This window comes from Sarcophilus harrisii, chromosome 5 (assembly GCF_902635505.1).
Source record: "Sarcophilus harrisii chromosome 5, mSarHar1.11, whole genome shotgun sequence".
NCBI classification, from domain to species: Eukaryota; Metazoa; Chordata; class Mammalia; order Dasyuromorphia; family Dasyuridae; genus Sarcophilus; species Sarcophilus harrisii.
The window spans coordinates 4,170,594-4,189,811 of NC_045430.1; the positions used below are offsets into that span (position 1 = coordinate 4,170,594).

At 42.8% G+C, this 19,218-nt stretch overlaps 1 protein-coding gene across 3 annotated transcripts in view; it reads left to right on the forward strand.

The window, feature by feature from the left end:
- TAFA5 (TAFA chemokine like family member 5) overlaps nt 1-19,218 on the forward strand; it is a 530,796-nt gene that overhangs the window by 316,124 nt on the left and 195,454 nt on the right. For all 3 annotated transcript variants that reach the window (XM_031940885.1, XM_031940886.1, XM_031940884.1), the window contains exon 2: nt 8,190-8,339. In XM_031940885.1, coding sequence (XP_031796745.1) covers nt 8,190-8,339 — 150 coding nt within the window. The remainder of the gene's footprint in view (nt 1-8,189; nt 8,340-19,218) is intronic.

Below are 19,218 nucleotides of genomic sequence, written 5' to 3' on the forward strand. Positions count from 1 at the left end.
GTGCAGGTACAATGGTTGATCCTCCCAACTAAAGCTGTCCTAAAGTGAAACGGGCTCTCCTTGTAAGGTAGTAGGTTGCCCATCTGTAGGGTCCTCCACAAGGAGGCTGAATGGCTACTTGCCAGGTGTTGTTCTTGTCCTGGCACAGGGCAGAGTGGACACCCAGTAAGGGCTTCCCAGTTCTAAGAGTCCAATTCTGTACAGTAGCTTTTCTTGAGGGAGCCTCCATCAAGTCATTCCTCCTTGGGGAAGGAAGCTAAGCCTAAAAAACTTTGCCGCTGCTTCCTCTGCTAATTGAACTCTAATGATCTCCTCCAACATGTGTTAGCTGGGGACTAATTAATAAGATATGTCACTGATTAATGATATATTTCTATATTTAATCTTGTTTATGGCCACAGTTAAACTCAGGCCCTTGTACACAGGACATTTTTCATCTGTCGACCATTGTTTGGACTTTCTGGAACCACGCCAGGCATTAAGGAAACAAAGGAGGCTGGGAATACCTCGCCCAGCAGCCAGCAGCTTGGTCCCAGATGCTCCTTTTCAGAATGTGACCAAGAGTCAGGAAGGAAGCGAGCGGTCATCTTAGCAATCTCCCTCTCCATCTCGATGCATCCCTTCTCAATGTCCTACAAATACAGTGGTCAACGTGAAGAGATTAAGATCTCAAACTGAACTGGTTTTACTTTTATAGCCATGCACCTTGACCGATCAGTTAGTAAATATTTATTAAGCACCTGCTATGTATCAGACACTATACAAAGTCCTAGAGAAAGGAAAAGCAAAGATAAAAAGTCTTTCCTTGGGGAGCTCACAGTCTATTGGGGAGGTAACAAGCAAACCCCTTGGGGAAGCCACATCTTTGAAGGTTAAATGGGAGGCAATCTTCAAAGGGAAAATACTAGAATGAGGAGGACTTGAGTAAGGGATTATGGAGAAGGTATGCTTTTAGCTGAGATTTGAAGGAAACCGGGAGGTGGAGATGAGCAAGAGCATTCCAGACATGGTTTAAGGGACCTTGGTACTTTATCTTGAGCTGTCACCAGAGCTGGCCAGAAAGCACTCTGGTTTCAGCTCTCTCCCCTTTGTACTTCATCATCCTCCAAGCTGCCGATCTGAGACTCCTAATAGAGCTTCCAATTGCAAATGTCTTAATTGAACATTTAAAGTCCTCCTTTGTCCAGCTCCCAGATCCCAGTCAGCATCCCAGGCTCATTATCCTTCAACATTCAGTTTTCACATTTGCAGTTTTGTTTGTTTTTTAACCTTAAGGAAGAAATGGCTGAAAAGGATACAGGCAGAAAGTAGAGCAGCTGTGCTCCCTTGAAAAACCACTCTCCATCTTAGATCCTCAGTTTCCTTATTTATAAAATAAATTAGATCAGATAATCTGCAATGTGTAGATCATAAGGTGTGACAAGCATTTAATCTCCCAGTAGGTCACAAAATATGATAAATTTAAGCTCACATTAGATCACAAGGTGCTACATGTATTTAACATGAGATATAGCATGCATTTAATCTGACATTAGATCACAAGAAGTACCAGACATGTAATTTTGCATTAGATTAGAACATGTGACATGCAGCTTAATTTCAGGCAAGACTGGGACTTAGTTCAGGACATTTGAGCTGGCCCTGTGCCAAGCCAGTGGACAGACTGACCCTGGCAGTGTGCAGCTGGTGGGGAGCCTCCATCTTCAGCCTTGAACCTGGCCGAGCCGAGCTGTGGCACAGAGAGCCAAGTTGGACCCCTCTGGATTTTAGGACTCCTCATGGACACCGCAGGCATTTCATCCCTGGATGAAACGAGTCCCATTGCTAAGCCACACGGACCCATCGGGCATTGCTGCAGAGCCACGTTCGTTAACATTTCCATACAAAGTCAGGTTTTCCATCTCCTCGTCTCATTGGCGACTCTACATGGGATGCTCAAGATCTTTGGTGCTTTTCCTATAATGGTTTTGCTAAGTTACAGAGCATTAGATCTGGGAAGGACGTTCGATTCCAAGGCATCCTTGTTGTGTTCAGAGCATTGTGGCAATGGACTCTCCTTCAGACTCCAGCCTCTGGCCCACTCCAGGAATTTGGCACATCGTTCAGTGCTCTCTCAGGGATTCATAGCTCCCTTAGGCTGCTGCCTTCTTCCCTGTTGTCCCCTCAGGACTCCTGAGTGATCCCGAGTCTGTAGGACATAGCACAAACCTAGGCACGCAGGGGAGCTTGATGCTTGTCATTGCCCAATGAGCTTTGTTGTCTCCCTCTTCCTCCCATCGCAGACCCGTGGGCACCTGCCAGTCACCCCCTCGTCCAGCAGGGCTCCAGAGGCTTCCAGCCCAGGGCCCCTTAGAGGCTGTGGGAGCAGGGAGGGCAGTCTCTCTATCAGTCTCTGACAGGTCAGCATGCACGGCCATGATTGGGCGGCAATCATTCCTAATGGTGCCATTTTGTCCTATGAATTGTTCCTTTTTCAAAGCCACCCAGTGACAGTGACAGATGACCCGGCCTCTGCAGGGGAGAAGGCCACGTCCTGCCTGTCACCTTTTGTCACTTTCAGAGAGGCTGCAATGTCTGGTGGCAAGGGGTCTCAGCTACCCACTCGGACAAGGAGTTAGGACTTGTCAAGGACCCCCTTCTAGTCTTTTTCCCACATTGGGAATTACTGAGCAGAAAATGTCAGACCACCTAAGAACAGGGGATGTCAGGGCCGGGAGGGGGCTTAGAACAGGGGATGTCAGAGCTGGGAGGGGCCTTAGAGCAGGGGGTGTCAGAGTAGGAAATGATTGTCACTTTTGACTTTAGAATGTTGGATACATACTAGAGATTCCCACCCTCTCTCACTCTCTCTCCCAAATCTTAACGTAGAGTTTCATGAGTTGCTACTGACCAGTTTATGGTTGAAGAGAATATTTCTCAGAGGAAATTATGGAAAAGCTATTTGACATCTTAATGGCACATTAAGGATTTTACCTAAATTTGCTTATAATACTATTATTATCCTCTTTTTTTGTATCAGAAAACTGAGTTCTCTCTAGGTAATCTAACTATTAAGTGACTAAAACTGGACCAGAATTCAGATCTGCACGAGTCCATGCTCAGTGTTGTGTCGATGATCCCTCAGGGCTTTCTCCCCAGCCCAAGTCGAACTTCATACCAAAGCTCTCCAACTCGGCAGATCTCCCAACTCTTGCCCTCCATTGGCAGAGTCTTGAGGGAGCAGATCATTGGCTACCTTCTGCCCCCTAGAATACACACGATGGCTTTTGTCATGGCAGTCACCCATGGTTGTTATCATCTTTATAAGTCACTGGCCTCTTCTTGACTGACCTGGTGATGGCCTAGAATATCAGATCTGGAAAAGGCCATAGCATGGATCTCAAAATAGAAGGAACTTGGAACTCAAATTACCACTTTCCTCTTATTTTCCATGTGTTAAAACCAAGGTTCTGACCCATTAGGTTTTAATAAAAACTTGCTGATTGGATGATTGAAGCTTGGAAGGCTCCTTCCTTCTGCAGGGGCTCCCTCTTTACCAGGCTGCTGACCATCTGCTCATGGCCTTTGGCTTATCCCATTGAAGTAGAAAATGATGACACACTTGTTATTATAACTCATGCTCTGGTTTGGATTTACTGGCTCGATTCTGCCTCCAGGAAGAGACTTTGGGTAGCACCATCCCCTCCCTCTCAGAGTTTTTGGGGAGAAGGAGCTGTTAGGAAACATTTTTCATTGAAATACCACCTTGGGCCTGGGCATAAGGATGAAGAAGGTGGAAGGGAGCTACCTGAGGGCAGAACTAAGCCTTCCTCCCAGCTGGATGGCTTTGTTTGGGCCCCATTTTGGAGTCTGAGGACGGAGTCTGATGACAGAGTCTTGGTGTAGATTTTGTATGTTCCCTGGGCTTTATCATTCTGCATTAAACTCCCTCAGAAGAAAGCCCATGATTGGGCAGCAGTAGTAACAGTCTGTCTGTCCTAGAAAGTGTCTTGAATTGAAAATTCAAAGATGTGCCTTCAGATCCCACCTCTGCTACCTATTGCCTGCTCACACTCAGGCAACTTCACTTCCCTGTGTAGTCCTTAATTTCCTCTTCCACCAAATAGGGCTAAGGAATGTGAGAGTTGATCGTGATCTTGTAGCATTACTTCCATTTTGAAATTATGCTGAATTATCTACTGTATTCAAGCTAAATTGGATTTTTGAGGGAAAGGGCATGAACCAGTCAAGATTTTGAACTGGGAGGGACTAAGAAATTATTTGACCATATGTATATATATATTGGATTTAACATATATTTTAACATGTATGGGACTACCTGACATGTAGGGGAGGGGGTAAGGAGAAGAAGGGGATAATTTGGAACAGAAGGCTTTGCAAGGGTCTATGTTGAAAAAAAATTACCCATGCATAAGTTTTGTAAATAAAAAGCTTTAGTAAAACTTAAAAAAAAAAAAAAAGAAATTATTTGATCTAGCTAATAGGTTAGGAAACAGAAGACACAAAGATAAGTGACCTGGTTGACTTTTCTTGGCTGAACCATAATTGGCGGAGGTGGGCTTCACACCTAGAACCTTTGGCTCCCCATTGTTTGTTGGGGGTCGCTATGAGTGTGTTATAAAAGCTAAGGACCAAACAACATCGCAGCAATCTGCTGTTTGTATTACTTTGAAATCCAGTTCAGAATCACGATGCTCACATTTGAATGGTCACCACAACTACAGAGACCTGGTAGTGGTTGGGTGCCATGTAGCTCCCATTCCTTATTCTTGTCAAGCACAGGTATGAGTCCAAGTTCGCTTTGAGAAACCTTGGTATGAGTCTATCAGTGCGGGTTGCAGATTTCCTGGTTATGTGGCTGATTCTTGAACTGGCAGGTTCTGCATCTCAAAGGTGGGTGGGAGAGTGATGGTCTGCTTAGTACTTGGCTTGGCTTATGGCGATCAATGTGTTTTGGAAATGGAGCATCATATTGGAGCTAAGGTGAGCTTAGGAAAGACATGATGGAGCATCCACTGGGATTTTCTGATAACTAAATCTCAATGTAATTGATTTCCTTGGTAATCCTATGGATTTATTTCATACATTTAAATACCTTTTTCTAAAAAGGGGTCTACAAGCTTTGTCAGACTTCTAAATGGATCCATGACATTAAAAAAAAAAAAGTTAGAAATTCTGCAACAACTCGTCTGTTGAATTTCCATTATTTCACCCTTTCCCAAATCCAGCTGTATTTGTAGCCACATTCTTCATTTTTTTCGCCTCTTTCTCAAAGGATTTTTGTAAATACAAACCACTCCCCTCCCTTCCAGTGACCTTCCATCTGACTCCAGAGTCATGTTTTGTTCTCGGTCTGGCCCCAAGAGACTCAAACTTAATTTAATAAAAAGAGGCAAAGTTGGCCTTCATGCTCTCTCCTTGGCCCTGGTGGGGAATCCCCCGGGTCGATCGCATTTCTCTTCTTGCCTCTATTTTAAGCCCATGTGTTGCCATCCTATCCCCTTGCCCTTGCTCTTGGATTTATCCTTTGCTCTGCTTTCTGTGTTAGCAGCCATTAGGCAGAGGTCACTCAGGTAATTGGCTGGGGTGCCTATACACAGAAGGCTCAGTGAGATCCATTTCAATGGAATCTTTCACAATACACAGGCTTGGGTTAGAACCAGGAAGATCTTGGTCCAACCTTTTAAGTTTGCAATTGAGGAAATAGGGTGAATAAGTGACAGAGCAGGGTTTTAACTCATAACTAACTCATGAGCTCCTAGATATGGAAGCTGGATTAGAATCCAGGGTCCCTCCATCAGGCCACCTGGCTGCTTCATACATTCAAAATAATAATAATAATAGTTAATATTTATATAGCACTTACTTTGTGTCAGGTACCATGCCAAATACTTTATAATTATCATTTCTTTTGATCCTTAAAACAACCCTGGGAGAGAGATTTTTTTTTTTTAGTTTCATATTTTACAGATGAGGAAATCGAGGCAGACATTAAATGGCCATTGTCAATCAGTTGGTAGCAGTTAAAAGCCTCTAATCTAATTCAAGCCTCATGTTTGCAGAGGGAAAAACAAAGAGCCTAGGATAATAAATTGAGACCAAAGTCATCCAGATAGTAAGTGACATGAGAGACCCACCTTGTTCAGTCCTAGTCACTTTATCTTAACAGAAGACTGTTAATACAATTTTTGTGTCTTTGGCTTCCTTCATCATAAGAAGACCTTGGACATTGGTCTTGGTCATATCTAAGACCTGTAGCAGCTCCAGAGACTGGTAATGGATAAACAAATATTGAGCACCTTCTGTATACAGCTCATTTTGCCAGGGCCTGGAGCTACAAAGGTAAACTGAGTCCAGTGCTTGCCCTCAAACCGTTCCTCCCACTATATCCCTGGAAATATAAAACTGAACCTGGAAGTAAAAACTGTAAAACAGAAACTTTACTGTTTCTTAGTTGTGAAACCTAAGTCTCAATTTCCTTATCCATTGAATGAAAAAGGTAGACTCAATTTCCTCAGAAGTTTCTTCCGGTTTGAGATCTATAAACCTGATATATGTGTTCAAGTCATTTCCCTTTTCTTCTTTTGTGAAATGGGATAAAAATTACCTCGGTAATTAATTGGAACAGGCCTTCAAGATCATGCAGTCATGTAGTCATTTTCCCTTTGTGTGATACCTTCCAGAGGTACTCCTCAGTTTTACCTGCTGATGACAGTCAATGGAAGAAAGGGATGGGGAAGGTCCCTGTAGGGAAGTTGCCCCAATCTAATCTTATTGTAAAAAATAGGTCCCACATTTACTGGTAGATTTTAATACTGCCATGAACAGCCTAGATTTTTTCCACTCTGTAGCGACAGGCAGCTTTTTGAGTTTGTTCTTAAAAAGTTTTATTGGTGTATGAATTTCATCAGGCAGGTCTCATCAATTCCTCTCCAATCAGCAGTTCTCAGCAACTGGGTTTCTTTGCTAGGATTTACAACAAAGCCCATGGATCAGGACGGCCAATAAAAAGGTTATTTGCCTTCAAAAACATCCAGGAACATGAGCACCCACTGGCAGATGGAGAGGAACCTTAGAAACAGTATAGTTCAATCTCTTTGAATGGAGGAAACTGAGGTTAAAGTGAGAAATCATTTATCTTCAGTCACTTCAGTAAATAGTGGCTAATTATGGTATGGACTCCAATCTTTGGTTCCCAAATCAAACTGATTTTTCCTGAGCAGTCAGTCAGGTAAAGGATGCTTTCCATAATGTCTCTTCTCCCTAAATGATCTCGTATTCATTTTGTGGCTCTTTGCATCCTCTGCTAGATTAGTCCCTTCTTGAGGACTTGCTATTATCAATGCTATAAAAAATGCTTATTCAGTGATTAAGTGCTATTAGTCTTCCCTACCCCCACCACCCCTGGACTAACTTGTTGGCCTTAGTATAGGGAGCTGGAGAGGGAGGGAACTCTGGTTCACAAGACAGGGAGCAGGTAAGGATGTGGGTGCACACTGCCCTCTTTTCCACTAGTAACAGCTCTGGTTTAATTCAGAATCATTTCTTTACTGCTGTCTGGGGCTCTGGGATAATTGCATGATTTCTTAACTGTGTAGTTTGGAAAATGCCACCTTTTACAGCTTTAAAAGAAGGATTTGACCTATTTTCCTTTTTTATAGTATGGAAGTTGTTGTCATTAACAGGCCTATAATCACAGAGAGGGGGCATAATGCTTGGTTCCATAAATCTAATCTTTCCCAAGATGGCATTTTATTATTTTTTTTTTTTTTACAATAAATGCTTCAAGGTTTGAGCATTGGGGGGGAAAAAACTGGTTTCATCATTCTATCTCTTCTTTTTAATTGACAAGGTGGGTTTCATCCAGAATTAGTTTGTTCCTGGGGAAATGGCAGTTCCACAAATGGAAATATTCCCGGATTAGCTGGGGTTTAACAGGGTTGGTCCTTTAAACAAAGCAGCATAAACTAGAAAGGTCGCCCGACTCAAGCCAACATGTTGCCATTCATGAGGCAATAACCATTTCCTGGGTTTTGTGGCCTTCCTGGGTTACCACCAAGAAGGATGAGGAGACGTCCCTTCCCCCTGGGCTATGGCACCCATCCTGGCTCGTTCACCTGCCCATGCCGGGAACCCACACCAGCTGGCTCGTTCCCTAACCCAGTCCCTGTGCTCTGTTCTCTTCCCAGGTCAGTTGGCTGCCGGCACCTGTGAGATTGTGACTCTGGACAGAGATAGTAGCCAACCCCGAAGGACTATTGCACGACAGACTGCTCGATGTGCTTGTAAAAGAGGGCAGATCGCCGGGACGACGAGAGCCCGGCCAGCCTGCGTGGACGGTAAGTGGCCGGACGGCTGCCAATTCTTTGGGATAGTTGGAAGGACTCCCACCTTGTCCTGGCGCTTTATGATTGTAAAGGTCAGAGAGTGGACGGATCCAGGTGCCTTGGCCCAGGGTCTCTGATAGAAGGACTGCAGTGGCCCAGGCCAGGCTTTTCCTATCATTCACCTACCCCCTTCCCACAGGAGAATCAATTGGCTTTCTGTTGATCAACCTTGGTATTTGAGCCAGGTATTGGTGTGGGAATTGAAATACCATTATCTGCCTGTGTGCTGCCTTAATGCAGAGGATAACCCATTGCGATAAATGTCTCTGAGACAACACGGGGTGGAGTAATGATTTCTGAGATCTTTATTCTTAGCAAAACATTCATTCACCACAATTTGTAATCAAAGGTTTAGTGCTACTTGGAGGCCAATCTGACTTCTCCGGCGTGACAGTTAATGCTGTGGGGAAGGGGGGAAGCATGGAGAAGGTTGTTGTTTCAGACGGATGCCGGTCACATGAGACTCTTGGATTCTTGGCTCCCTCTGGAAGGGCTACGAGATGCAGCTCACTGATAAAAGTAGGGAGGCTCCCCCTCCTGAGGGCTCCTACCCACCAGTCACAGGCGTGCGATGTGGACGGTGCATTCGGCTGGTGGAGACCATGGCACACATGGCCCCACTGGGTTGACCTCTACTGGTCCATGAGTACCCATGGGGGTGACCATGGAAGCTCTGGTTTGGATAGATTTGTATGTTTTGGTTCTTGTTTTGCTGGACTTAAGGATGAAAGATTCATTGCTAAGGAGATATAGGGGATATGTCTTAGAAAAATGAATTATGTCTTGCCTTAAAAGAGAATAGGAATGCTAGCTCCAAAGGTGTTTGTCATTCTATCAGCCAGTGAGTTCTTTCACTATAAAAGGAGAAGGTTTTCATTAACTCTCTATGTAGATAAAGCATGTGGGGATGTGTGGGGGAGGAATGGGGGTTGAAATCCATCACAGAACCCCAGTTTTTGCATTATTTATCAAGGCATGGATTTGGATATGTCCAGGCAGGGACATCCCTCATGTTGGTGTGGGGAGTCTGCCATAGAAATCCGATTTTCACACTATTTGTCCATATAGGGGTTTGGATACACCATGAGCAAAGCCTTTGCTCGGGATGGGTGTATTGGGGTATATGTGGATTGCAGTTCAAGATTTGAGAGAAATCACACATAGAGTTTAGGATCTTGGGCTGGAAGGGATTCTTGAATCCATCTAGTTCCACCTATAGCTCAAGTTCTATTATTAGCCCCTCTCAAAATGTGGCAAAATCTATGGATCCCTGCTCCAATTCCTAAAATAAATGAGACAAAAGAAACCAAATAATAAGAATTATAAATATATATTTATATGCAAAATATATAAATACAAGTAAATTGTGTACATTCATGGGCCCCTTAAAATAAACTCCTCTAAAGAGGAATCCCCCAAATGGGATCATAAAGAGTATTTCTATTGAGCGGTTACTCACGACCATGGTTCTTCTACTTTGGGATAACGCTCATTCATAGTAAGATTTTCCAAAATATCAAATCTTTGTCTGTCTTTAAGCAGCTCTCAATGCTTCCTTCTTATACCCAGAAAAGATGCTTTATTTGGTCCTTCCTATGGTAGCTCGCTTTAAGACGATAAATGTCTCAAAGACAACACGAGGTGGAGTGATGATTTCTGAGATCTTTATTCTTAGCAAAACATTCATTCACTGGTTTAGTGCTCCTTGGAAGCCAGTCTGAGTGCCAAACTGTCATCATGCCTCTCCCAACTCCCCAGGGATTCTCTTCTCTAGGCTAAGTATCCGTAGGTCCTTCAGCTGAGTCTCAAGGAGGTTGCACACCTTTGTTTCCCAGAGTGGAACTTCTCTTCTGCCCATACCCTCCCTTTCTGTAATCCTCTTTTCCTTAAATATACCTGGACCTCGAACAATTAACAGCCTTTCAGGGCTGCATCCCTGGGATTGCTGTGTAGGTGGGCCTGTTAAGGAACTGAGGAAGAAGGCAGGTGGGACAATTGTCATAGAAGGACGTTCATTTGTGATGTTTGGGGGGAGTGGGTATGAAAAGGAGTAGAAAAGAAGTAGGGAAGAGCCAGTAAGTAAAGAGCAATCAATCCACCAGTCATTCAACAAGCATTTATTAAGCACCAGCTACATACCACACAATATTAGCCTTGGGGTACCGTTACTCAGAAGGATTTGATATTCTAATTGGGGAGACCTATAAAAATATGAAGCAGAGATATAAAGTGACTATATACAAGCTAGTATGGGATAGGTGACACTAGCAGTTTGGGAAATCAGAAAATATTTCCTGCAGTGGATAGTATGCAGTTAAAGTGACTGTTCTGGCTGTCCCTCTCCCCCATCCCCTCTCTACCAGAGAGTCCTGTCCCAGAATTTTCTTCTATCTCCCCAGAGTCCTCTCCTTGATAGTGTAGCCACACCAGCAGCTCTTAAATGTGTGACTCCAGTATTTCTATGGGCACTCACAGCATCAGCATATCTCCCATTGCATTGCCCCTCCCTCTCAAGGTCTCAAAACTTGAGTATTTGTATTTCATCCCCATGGCTACTGATGGATGTCAGCCAAGTCACTCAATTACCCAGACACGGCTTGTGGTATTCATCTCCAGTGAACCCTTTCCTCTCTGACCTTTAAGAAAATAGAACAGCTTAAGGACCGGACCATTGAAACCTCGGTCTTATCATCCAGACCCATCGGATCAAAGCAAAGAGAACGGCAAGCGGCCGTAAGTGGCCTTGATTGGAAAGGAGCGAGTCCGCACCAAACTTTTTTTCCCCTTGGTTGTTGACAGAGAAGAGAATCCGGGAGCCCTCATCTCTGTGATTTAAAATAGGAGATTTGCTGTTGGCTCTCTGGGCGTTGGGATTAAAGCTCCCGACTAGTGGATTTCATTAAAGAGATAAAGATTTGCCGGGCAGTTAAGAGGAAGGTTATACATCATATGGCTCCTTCTATTAAGGGGAAAAAAGCCCTTCTTTGGAAGAGGATGCTTTATGGGCAATTGGCCTTTTCTTGAGCTTGAGAATGGATAACAGTTGGGGCTCCCGGAATTAGTGGCTATTGATAGAGTAAAGAGAGAGGCAGGAAACGGAAGGAGTAAGTGAACTCTTTGCAAACTCTCTTACTTTTTCTCTGGTACTGAAAGAGAGCAGCCACATAACAGGGCAGGTGTGGTCAATAACACACTCAACAAGCATTTATTAGGCACCAACTGTTGTACCAGGCTCTAAACTAAGCACTGGGATTGCAAAGATAAAAGCCAGGCAACCCCTTCCCACAAAGATCTTACTTCTGCTGACTAGGGAGGGTCAGGGAGGAAGATGAAGATGGACTAAAAAAAGGTGTGGCTGCCAAATGTGAATACCCATTCCAGTACCCTTCAGCTTTGCCTTGGTTTTAGGACCTTTTGCCTAGAAGCAAGATTCTCACTACAATTTCTCAAAATTGAATGTAGAAGGGATCTTGCCCCATGAAGACATTCTCTCTGCCAAAGCAAGTTGGGAACTTTTCTGAAACTTGGAATATTAGACACTGGATTGGGATCACATAGCTAGGAGAGATGTGACCCCAATTTTTCTTAGTTGTAAAGTGGGCTCAGTGCCCCCTGCCTCGTGTGGCTATCAATAAAAGCAAAACAGGAGCATTGTGGGATAGGGTTATATAACTATAATGGGGGGATCTTCAAATAGAGGGTCAGTGGCCATTCGCTAAGTGCAGGGAGCATCTGTGGACCCAGCAAGAGTGACCCAACCCCCCCCCCCGAGGCTTCTGCCAGCTTGGGAATTCTGATTCTCAGAGCCCTTCAAGCTTTCCTTGGTCAAGGCTCAGGAAGGCCCTGGCAGGCTCTGCACTCCAGAAATCATGTGGAAAAATGAGCTCTCAGTGCTTTCGAGTCTAATGAACTGCCTCAGGAGAGAACATTCATGCTGACTCAGGTTTACAATTGCTGAGCCCTTCTACCTTGTATTGTGTAATTACTGCAGGCAGGATCCCCAGGGCACCTGGGTCAAAGGCTTTTGCATGCACTAGTACCTGGCCCTGGTGTGTCCCCTCCTCCCCTGAGTGCCCATCTGTCAAAATCCCACTTATCCTCCATGGCTCTGGTCCATGGGTACCTTGTCTGTGAAGCCTTCTCTGCTTTCCTCATTCTAGCTGATCTCACCCTTTCTGGAATTCCCAGAATTCTGTTGGCCCCTTTCCTTATTAGTTTGCTTTAGGGTTTGTGCCTGTGTGTATCTCCTGCTCCATGCTGGACTGTGAGCTCCCCTTGGGCAGAACTCGGGGCTTCCAGGCCTGAGTCCTTGTGGCCCTGCCCTTAGTGTGTAAAACATTATAGTCCTGTTATCCTTACAGATATTGGCAAACCAGTGGCTGCTGGGATAAACTTGGGAGCAGTGCTATTAGTGTGGCTAGTATCATTGCTGCTATTGCTGCCGCCACCACTGTTCTGGCAAGTGTTGTTATTTCTACTGAAACTGTTATTAGAATTACTCATCACACAGCTAAGAAGGAAGGGAGAGAAGTAAGAAAGAGGAGAGGAAAGATAGAAGATTAAAAGGAGAGGGGAAGGTGGAAAGAGAGAAAGAAGGAGAAGAAGAAATGGGGAGAGAAAGAAGGAAAGAGAATGGGAAGCACAAAAGAAGTGGAAAAGACAAGGAAGGAAGGAGGAGAGAGAAAGGAAAAGGGGGAGGATGATGGGAAAGAGGGAAGAAAGGAAGGAAGAATGGAAGAAAGAAGAGAGAGAAGGAAGGAACAAGTATTTATTAACTCTTTTTATGGGCTAGGGCATTGTACTGTGCTGGGAACTTTATAACTTTTATCTCATTGACCTTTGCAAAAACCATTGAAGGTAGATGACATTATGATCTCTTTAAAAAATGAGGGAACTGAGGTAAGAAGAAATTAAGTGACTTGTCCCAAAATCACACAACTAACAAGTATGATAGGCTGGATTTGAACTCATATCTTCCTAATACTAGGTTTAATACTTTATCCCTGGGCTACCTGGCTTCCCTTTTATAATGATAATTGTATCCCCACTATTTAGCATAGAGCTAAACCCTGAGACATTGTTTGTGTGTGTGTGTGTGTGTGTGTGTGTACAGAGAGAGAAGAAAAGAGACAGAGAGACAGAGAGATGGATACATAAATGCATAGATAGATATCTATAGACATAAATAGATAAATATTTATATTCAGATATTGATATAGATAGATATGCAGATAGAAATGGAGATAGAGATAGATTTTGAGATTGAGATGTAGATTTGCAGAGATATAGATAAATAGATAGAGTTATAGAGCTATAGATACAAATATATAAATATGTAGAGATAGGGATGATAAAGATATAAATATATAGATATGGAGATATAGATATAGATTTTTTAAAAGTATTTTATTTTTCCCAAAATGTGCAAAGACAGTTTTCAACATTTATTTCTGCAACACTTAGTGCTTCAGATTCTTCCTCCCTCCCCATGATAGGAAGTGATCCAATATATGTTATATATGACACATTGTCTATTGATTTGACAAATTGTGCAATACATCAAGAAGTGACCTCAGAGCAGGAAGCGCTGAGTGTGAGCTCCATCTCCAGTACAGAGGGAAAAGCTGCCCTTTAATTTCTCAGAGCCTCGGGGGACTCTTTAAGACTCTAAATGACCTCGAGGATGTTCCTTTGCCAAAAGTAGTTTCTTCAAGCAGCAGGTTTCTCTACCAAGGAATCGGTGACATAACAAGGCCGCTGAGGGGCAGGGTGAAGAGACAGTCCCACTGGGAGTTAGGAGAACCTGAATTGAAATCTAGCCTGGGACACTTAAGTAGTTTGTTATATTGGACAAGACACTGGACCTTTCTCCAGTCCTGGTTTCCCCATCTCTGCAGTGAAGGATTGCTGACCTCAAAGATCCCTTCCAATTCTGAATCTGCTCCTATGACCCTAAGATGAGAGAGGTCCATTCATCCTCCTCCAACTATTATTTTTATTATTCTTATTACCCAACAATTATTACTACCAATTACTGTCATTACTCTGCGTTTGACCCCTCCATCTGGTTGTGTTGGGTGGGAGACTGGACCAGAAGTCTTGTTGAGTTCCCTTCTCAAGTCTGCCATTAGAACTGTAAAGTCACATCTGGAAGAGCCACATCCCTAGAGTTTAAACTGAGGAATTGGGTTGGGTTTGGAGACTTGGGGATTGGCAGGGCCATAGAGGGCAGGAAAGATGGGACACACAATCAGCTGTCAGGTTGTCTCCCCACCAGGCTCAAAGCTCGGCAAGAGAATTAGGCGTAATCTTGAGAAGCTGAGATTTTCTCCACATCTGTTTGCTCTTGGCACAGAGACCGGATTGTCCCCTCACCCCAGCCAGGGATTTCAGGCTGTTTTCTGGGTTTTGCTCAAAGAGCCCAGAGGCTCCTCATGGTTTGGGACCTATCCTAGGAACAGGTACATTTCTCCACGCCAATTATTGGCGAGCATGGGATAGAGAACGTGAAGGATGTCTCTGTGTTGGAGGATATATTTGACAGGATGGCACTTAGCACAGGGCCTGCCTTCTGTGGTGATCAAAATCAGCTTTGTAACAGACTGTCCCTCTTCTGGGGAGGAAAGCCAGTCCCCAGAGCCATTAGGAGCCCTATTACCCAGACAACCTGGGCTTCCCTGAACAAAGAAAGCCAAGGCTTACTGAGGGGCAGACTGCCCAGGTGAGAGGGCTTTCAGGAAGCCGAGGGCTAAAGAGAGGTTTATCCCCATTTGTAGCAAGGAAATTGGATTCCTTACAACTTTGGTTACTCCCGTTGATCGCTTTCCTGGGAGACCAACTAAAGGAGAAAGGGGAATAGGTGAATAAATTATGGACAGATGTCAATAGAATAGGTTACAAGGGGATTTTCATTTTCTCCTAGAGAGTTTGATGATGCAGCTAGAAAGGGAATGTGAGAGCTGAGAGGGACCTTAGAACAGGAGATATCAGAGATAGGGGAGGCTTTAGAACAGAGCATGTCATAACTGGGGGGGGCCTTAGAATAAGGAGGGCCTTAAAACAGAAAAATATCAGATTCAGAAGGATTCTCAGAACAAAGAATGCCAGTGCTCTGAGAGACCTGGGGACCTCAAAAATTTAAGGTCAGAACTAGGAGGAAACATAGGTTAAGGAATGTCCCATTTGGGAGGAACCTTAATAAGAGAAATATTGGAAATGGGAGGGAAATGTCAAAGTTCCTTAAATCCCATTATACCATCTCATTTTGCAGAGGAGAAAACAGAAACTAGAAAGAGATGTGCCTGAGATTATGATTCTTGGCCAATATGGGACTTGAACCCAGTCTTCCTGAGTCTTGCGGCCCTTGTCAGCCTTTGTCTCTAAGACATCTCTTTGTTGTGGATTCATAGCTATGTTTTTCCAGACCAGGCAGGATCAGAGAAAGGATTGGAATGAAGGGAGGCTTCGCTCTTGGTGGACTTCCCTAGAGACCTGTATCTGAAACAAAGATGGGGAAAACATTTGGTGTCCTCAGGTGATGAGGAGTTTGGGCACTACACATGGAACACATGACTCTCAGCAGCATACAGTTGTGAAGCATTTGCCATGGGCAGAGCCTTGGGGGAGAAAAAGTGATGATGATTAAGACCTGTCTCTGGCCTGTAATGCCTCTGTATCACAAATAAATCACTTTACTCCCTCAGTGTTTAAAAAAATTAAGATAATAGCTTTTAGAGGAGTTCCCATCTCGTACTGTTGGAAGAACTTTGGATATCTGGAATTCCATCTTTTAATGACATTCCAGGTTTAGCCCTTGAGTCTGACTGTTTCCATTACAGGGTTATTGAAGCAAAGGGCTTTGTTTATTCTAAATCGCTAAAGAAATGAGGATTGGTCTTTGTGTCATGTCTGTGAAGCTTTTGATTGTGGTGGGAGTGCAGAGCTTCCATAGAGTATGGTGATGAGTCCATTTGGATGAGAGTTGGGGCGGAGAATGTGATGAGGAAGAAACCAGATAATGTAAGGTTGGTGTAGAAGGGTGGTTGTAGATTTTATGTATGTGTGAAGGCCTAGAAAAGCGATTTTGAGATGTGAACATGCATATAGAAATGGAAGTGACAAAAGGAGGAAGAGGTATTTATCAGATGTCTACTGCATAGCAAATATTGTGCTAAGTGCTTTACAAATATGTTCTCATTTCATTATAAAGCCATTTAGACCAAACCCTTAGTGGACATATGAAGAAACTGGGGTCTATTGAATTCAGTATTTATTAGCATAGATTATTCAAGGATCAGAGATGGGATTTGGACCTACTGTCCTTTCAGTGTTTGATTATTCTCACTAGAAACATTTCCATATTTTGTTTCATCCTACTCATTATTTCATTAAACCTTTCCTGCTTATATAGAAAGGTAAGCTTTATTTTAACCTCATTCACTGAAGCATGGAATTGTCATAGATTTTCTTCTAGTCCAAATGCTATAAAAATCATGAGTGAATTCTGTAATATCTTGAACATGATGCATTCTAAGGCATCCTTTGCTTGAAGATCTCCAGTGAAGGGCAAGTCAACACCTTAAGCAGGTCATTGCCCTTTTAGTTACCTCTCATCATTATGAACCAAGTGGTTCAGGGGCTAGATTACTGTGTCTGTAGTCAGGAAGACCTGAGTTCAAATTTTGACTTAGATGCTTTCTTTAGTTGTGGGTCACTGGACAAGTCATTTAAACTTTGAGCCTTAGTTTCTCCATCTGCAAAAATAGCAATAGCACTTATAAAGGTATGAATACTAAAGGAGATGGCATATGTATAGGCCTTTATAAACTTTTCATCACTATGTGAATTCTGACCATCATCATGATTATCATCATCACATGAAACTTAATTTGAGCTCTCTCTGAAATATCGCTCCTAGTTTGGTCTGTCCCTTGTGATATTTTTGTTTTTGTTGAATGGGGTAGAAGTGGGTGGATGATAGTCTACAGTAGGTCTAGTGCCCCTTTCATATGACAGCTCTTCAAATTTTTGAAATGCACAACTCTGTTTACAACTCTCACTCCACACTTTCTCTTTTCCAACAACCTACACCCACACTCCACCCTACCTTCCCACACAAACACTTACACACATTTACTTCAAACTTATGCTGGTTTGGAATGGTCCTAAAGATCTCAACCACTCTAATTGGCATCCTCTGCTTTTGTCTTTTTAATATTTTGGACTAGACCTGTGATTTCTTTCTGTAAGGAATGTCCAGTGAGAAAACACCCCCAAAGCAAATTTACATTTGCTCTTCAAAGTGCAATCTCAGAATTATCTAGACAGATTGTGGTTTAGTTGATTTGTAGTCTGATTCACCCTGTCAGATTATGTCCAAAGTGGGACTTGAATTCAAGGCTTTATGATTCCAAGGCAGACTTTCCATCTCCTATATGACATGGCCTCTCAACTTGTCAATTCCTTTACTGAATTCTGGCCTCTGGGCTGCATACAGCCATCTACCTGTACTCTTTTCAGTACCAAGGACAGCGGGATTATCTTCTGTTACTTGATGATCTTTTGGTATTTTGTAAAAAACCAAGCAATATAGAAGGCAGATGTCCTATGACAGGGGACAAGCAAGGGGCCAGAGGTCAAGGAGAAGAGACAGTTTTTTTTTTTCTTTTAAGAGATCTTTTTTGATACTAAGAGATGTTGCAAAGTGTCTTGTGTGTTTTCTTGGTGTCACCTGCTCCTCTCATTGAAAGTGATAGGCAAAGATGGCCTGTGACATTGCATTGGTCACTTGTCACCTTGCAAAGACACATTCTAAAAACAGCTTGGTAATGTGGATTTTAATGGAGTTTGGCAAACCCTATCTAGGGAGTGATGTGTCTGCGCTAAACAGAGAACCTTACTGAGATGCTAGGAGCTCATATTTGAATCACTAATTTGGGGAATTATCTTATTAAATCCTTTGAGACAAAACTAGTCTAGATGGATTGATGGGTGCCACCCATCTGCAGAGAATCTATTATTTCAGATTTTGCAGTAATGAATACATTAGATGACAGAATCAGGATCCAAAAACAATTTTGACAGACTAGAATGAGGTATTGAATCAAGATGAAATTCATCAGGGGAAAAGGAAAGTCCTACATTTGGGTTCAAAAAATCAATGCCAAGTGTGAGTTAGTTTGCTTTAGAAATAAATCTGTTTTTTTTTTTATTAGATGGCAGGCTTAATATTAGTCATCAGTGTAAGTCAAGTCAATCAACTTTCATTAAGCTCTTACTATATATCAGGCACTGTGCTAAACTCTTGGGTTACAAATAGAAGCCAAAATTATATATATATATATATATATATATATATATATATATATATATGCACATACACATATACACATATGTATAGAGATATGTGTATATATATATATATATAAGAATATATCTATATCTATAAATATAGCATAAATATATAAATAATAAAATTTATATATATTTATATAGAGATAATACATATATAATATAAAATTATCAACTGCATATAAATAATCAATTGACAAGGTGAGATCAGAGGGGAAGTGAAGGCACTTGAAGGAGGGAATGACAGCAAATACCAAGAGTCAGAAACAATCAGGAGAGAAATGGAGGATACCTTTCTTAGGACCATCCTCAAAATATAGACACTGGGAGGAACTCACCAGTGGGAGAAGGAGGTTTTGCAGAAGGATCTTCCAGGGTGAGAAAGCAGTTGAAGCATGGTGGTGAAGTCTGGTGAGTTAAGATCAGAGCTGAAAGAGGAAACTGTGCTATGATGGCATTACCATTAGTGGGCTCTTAAAGT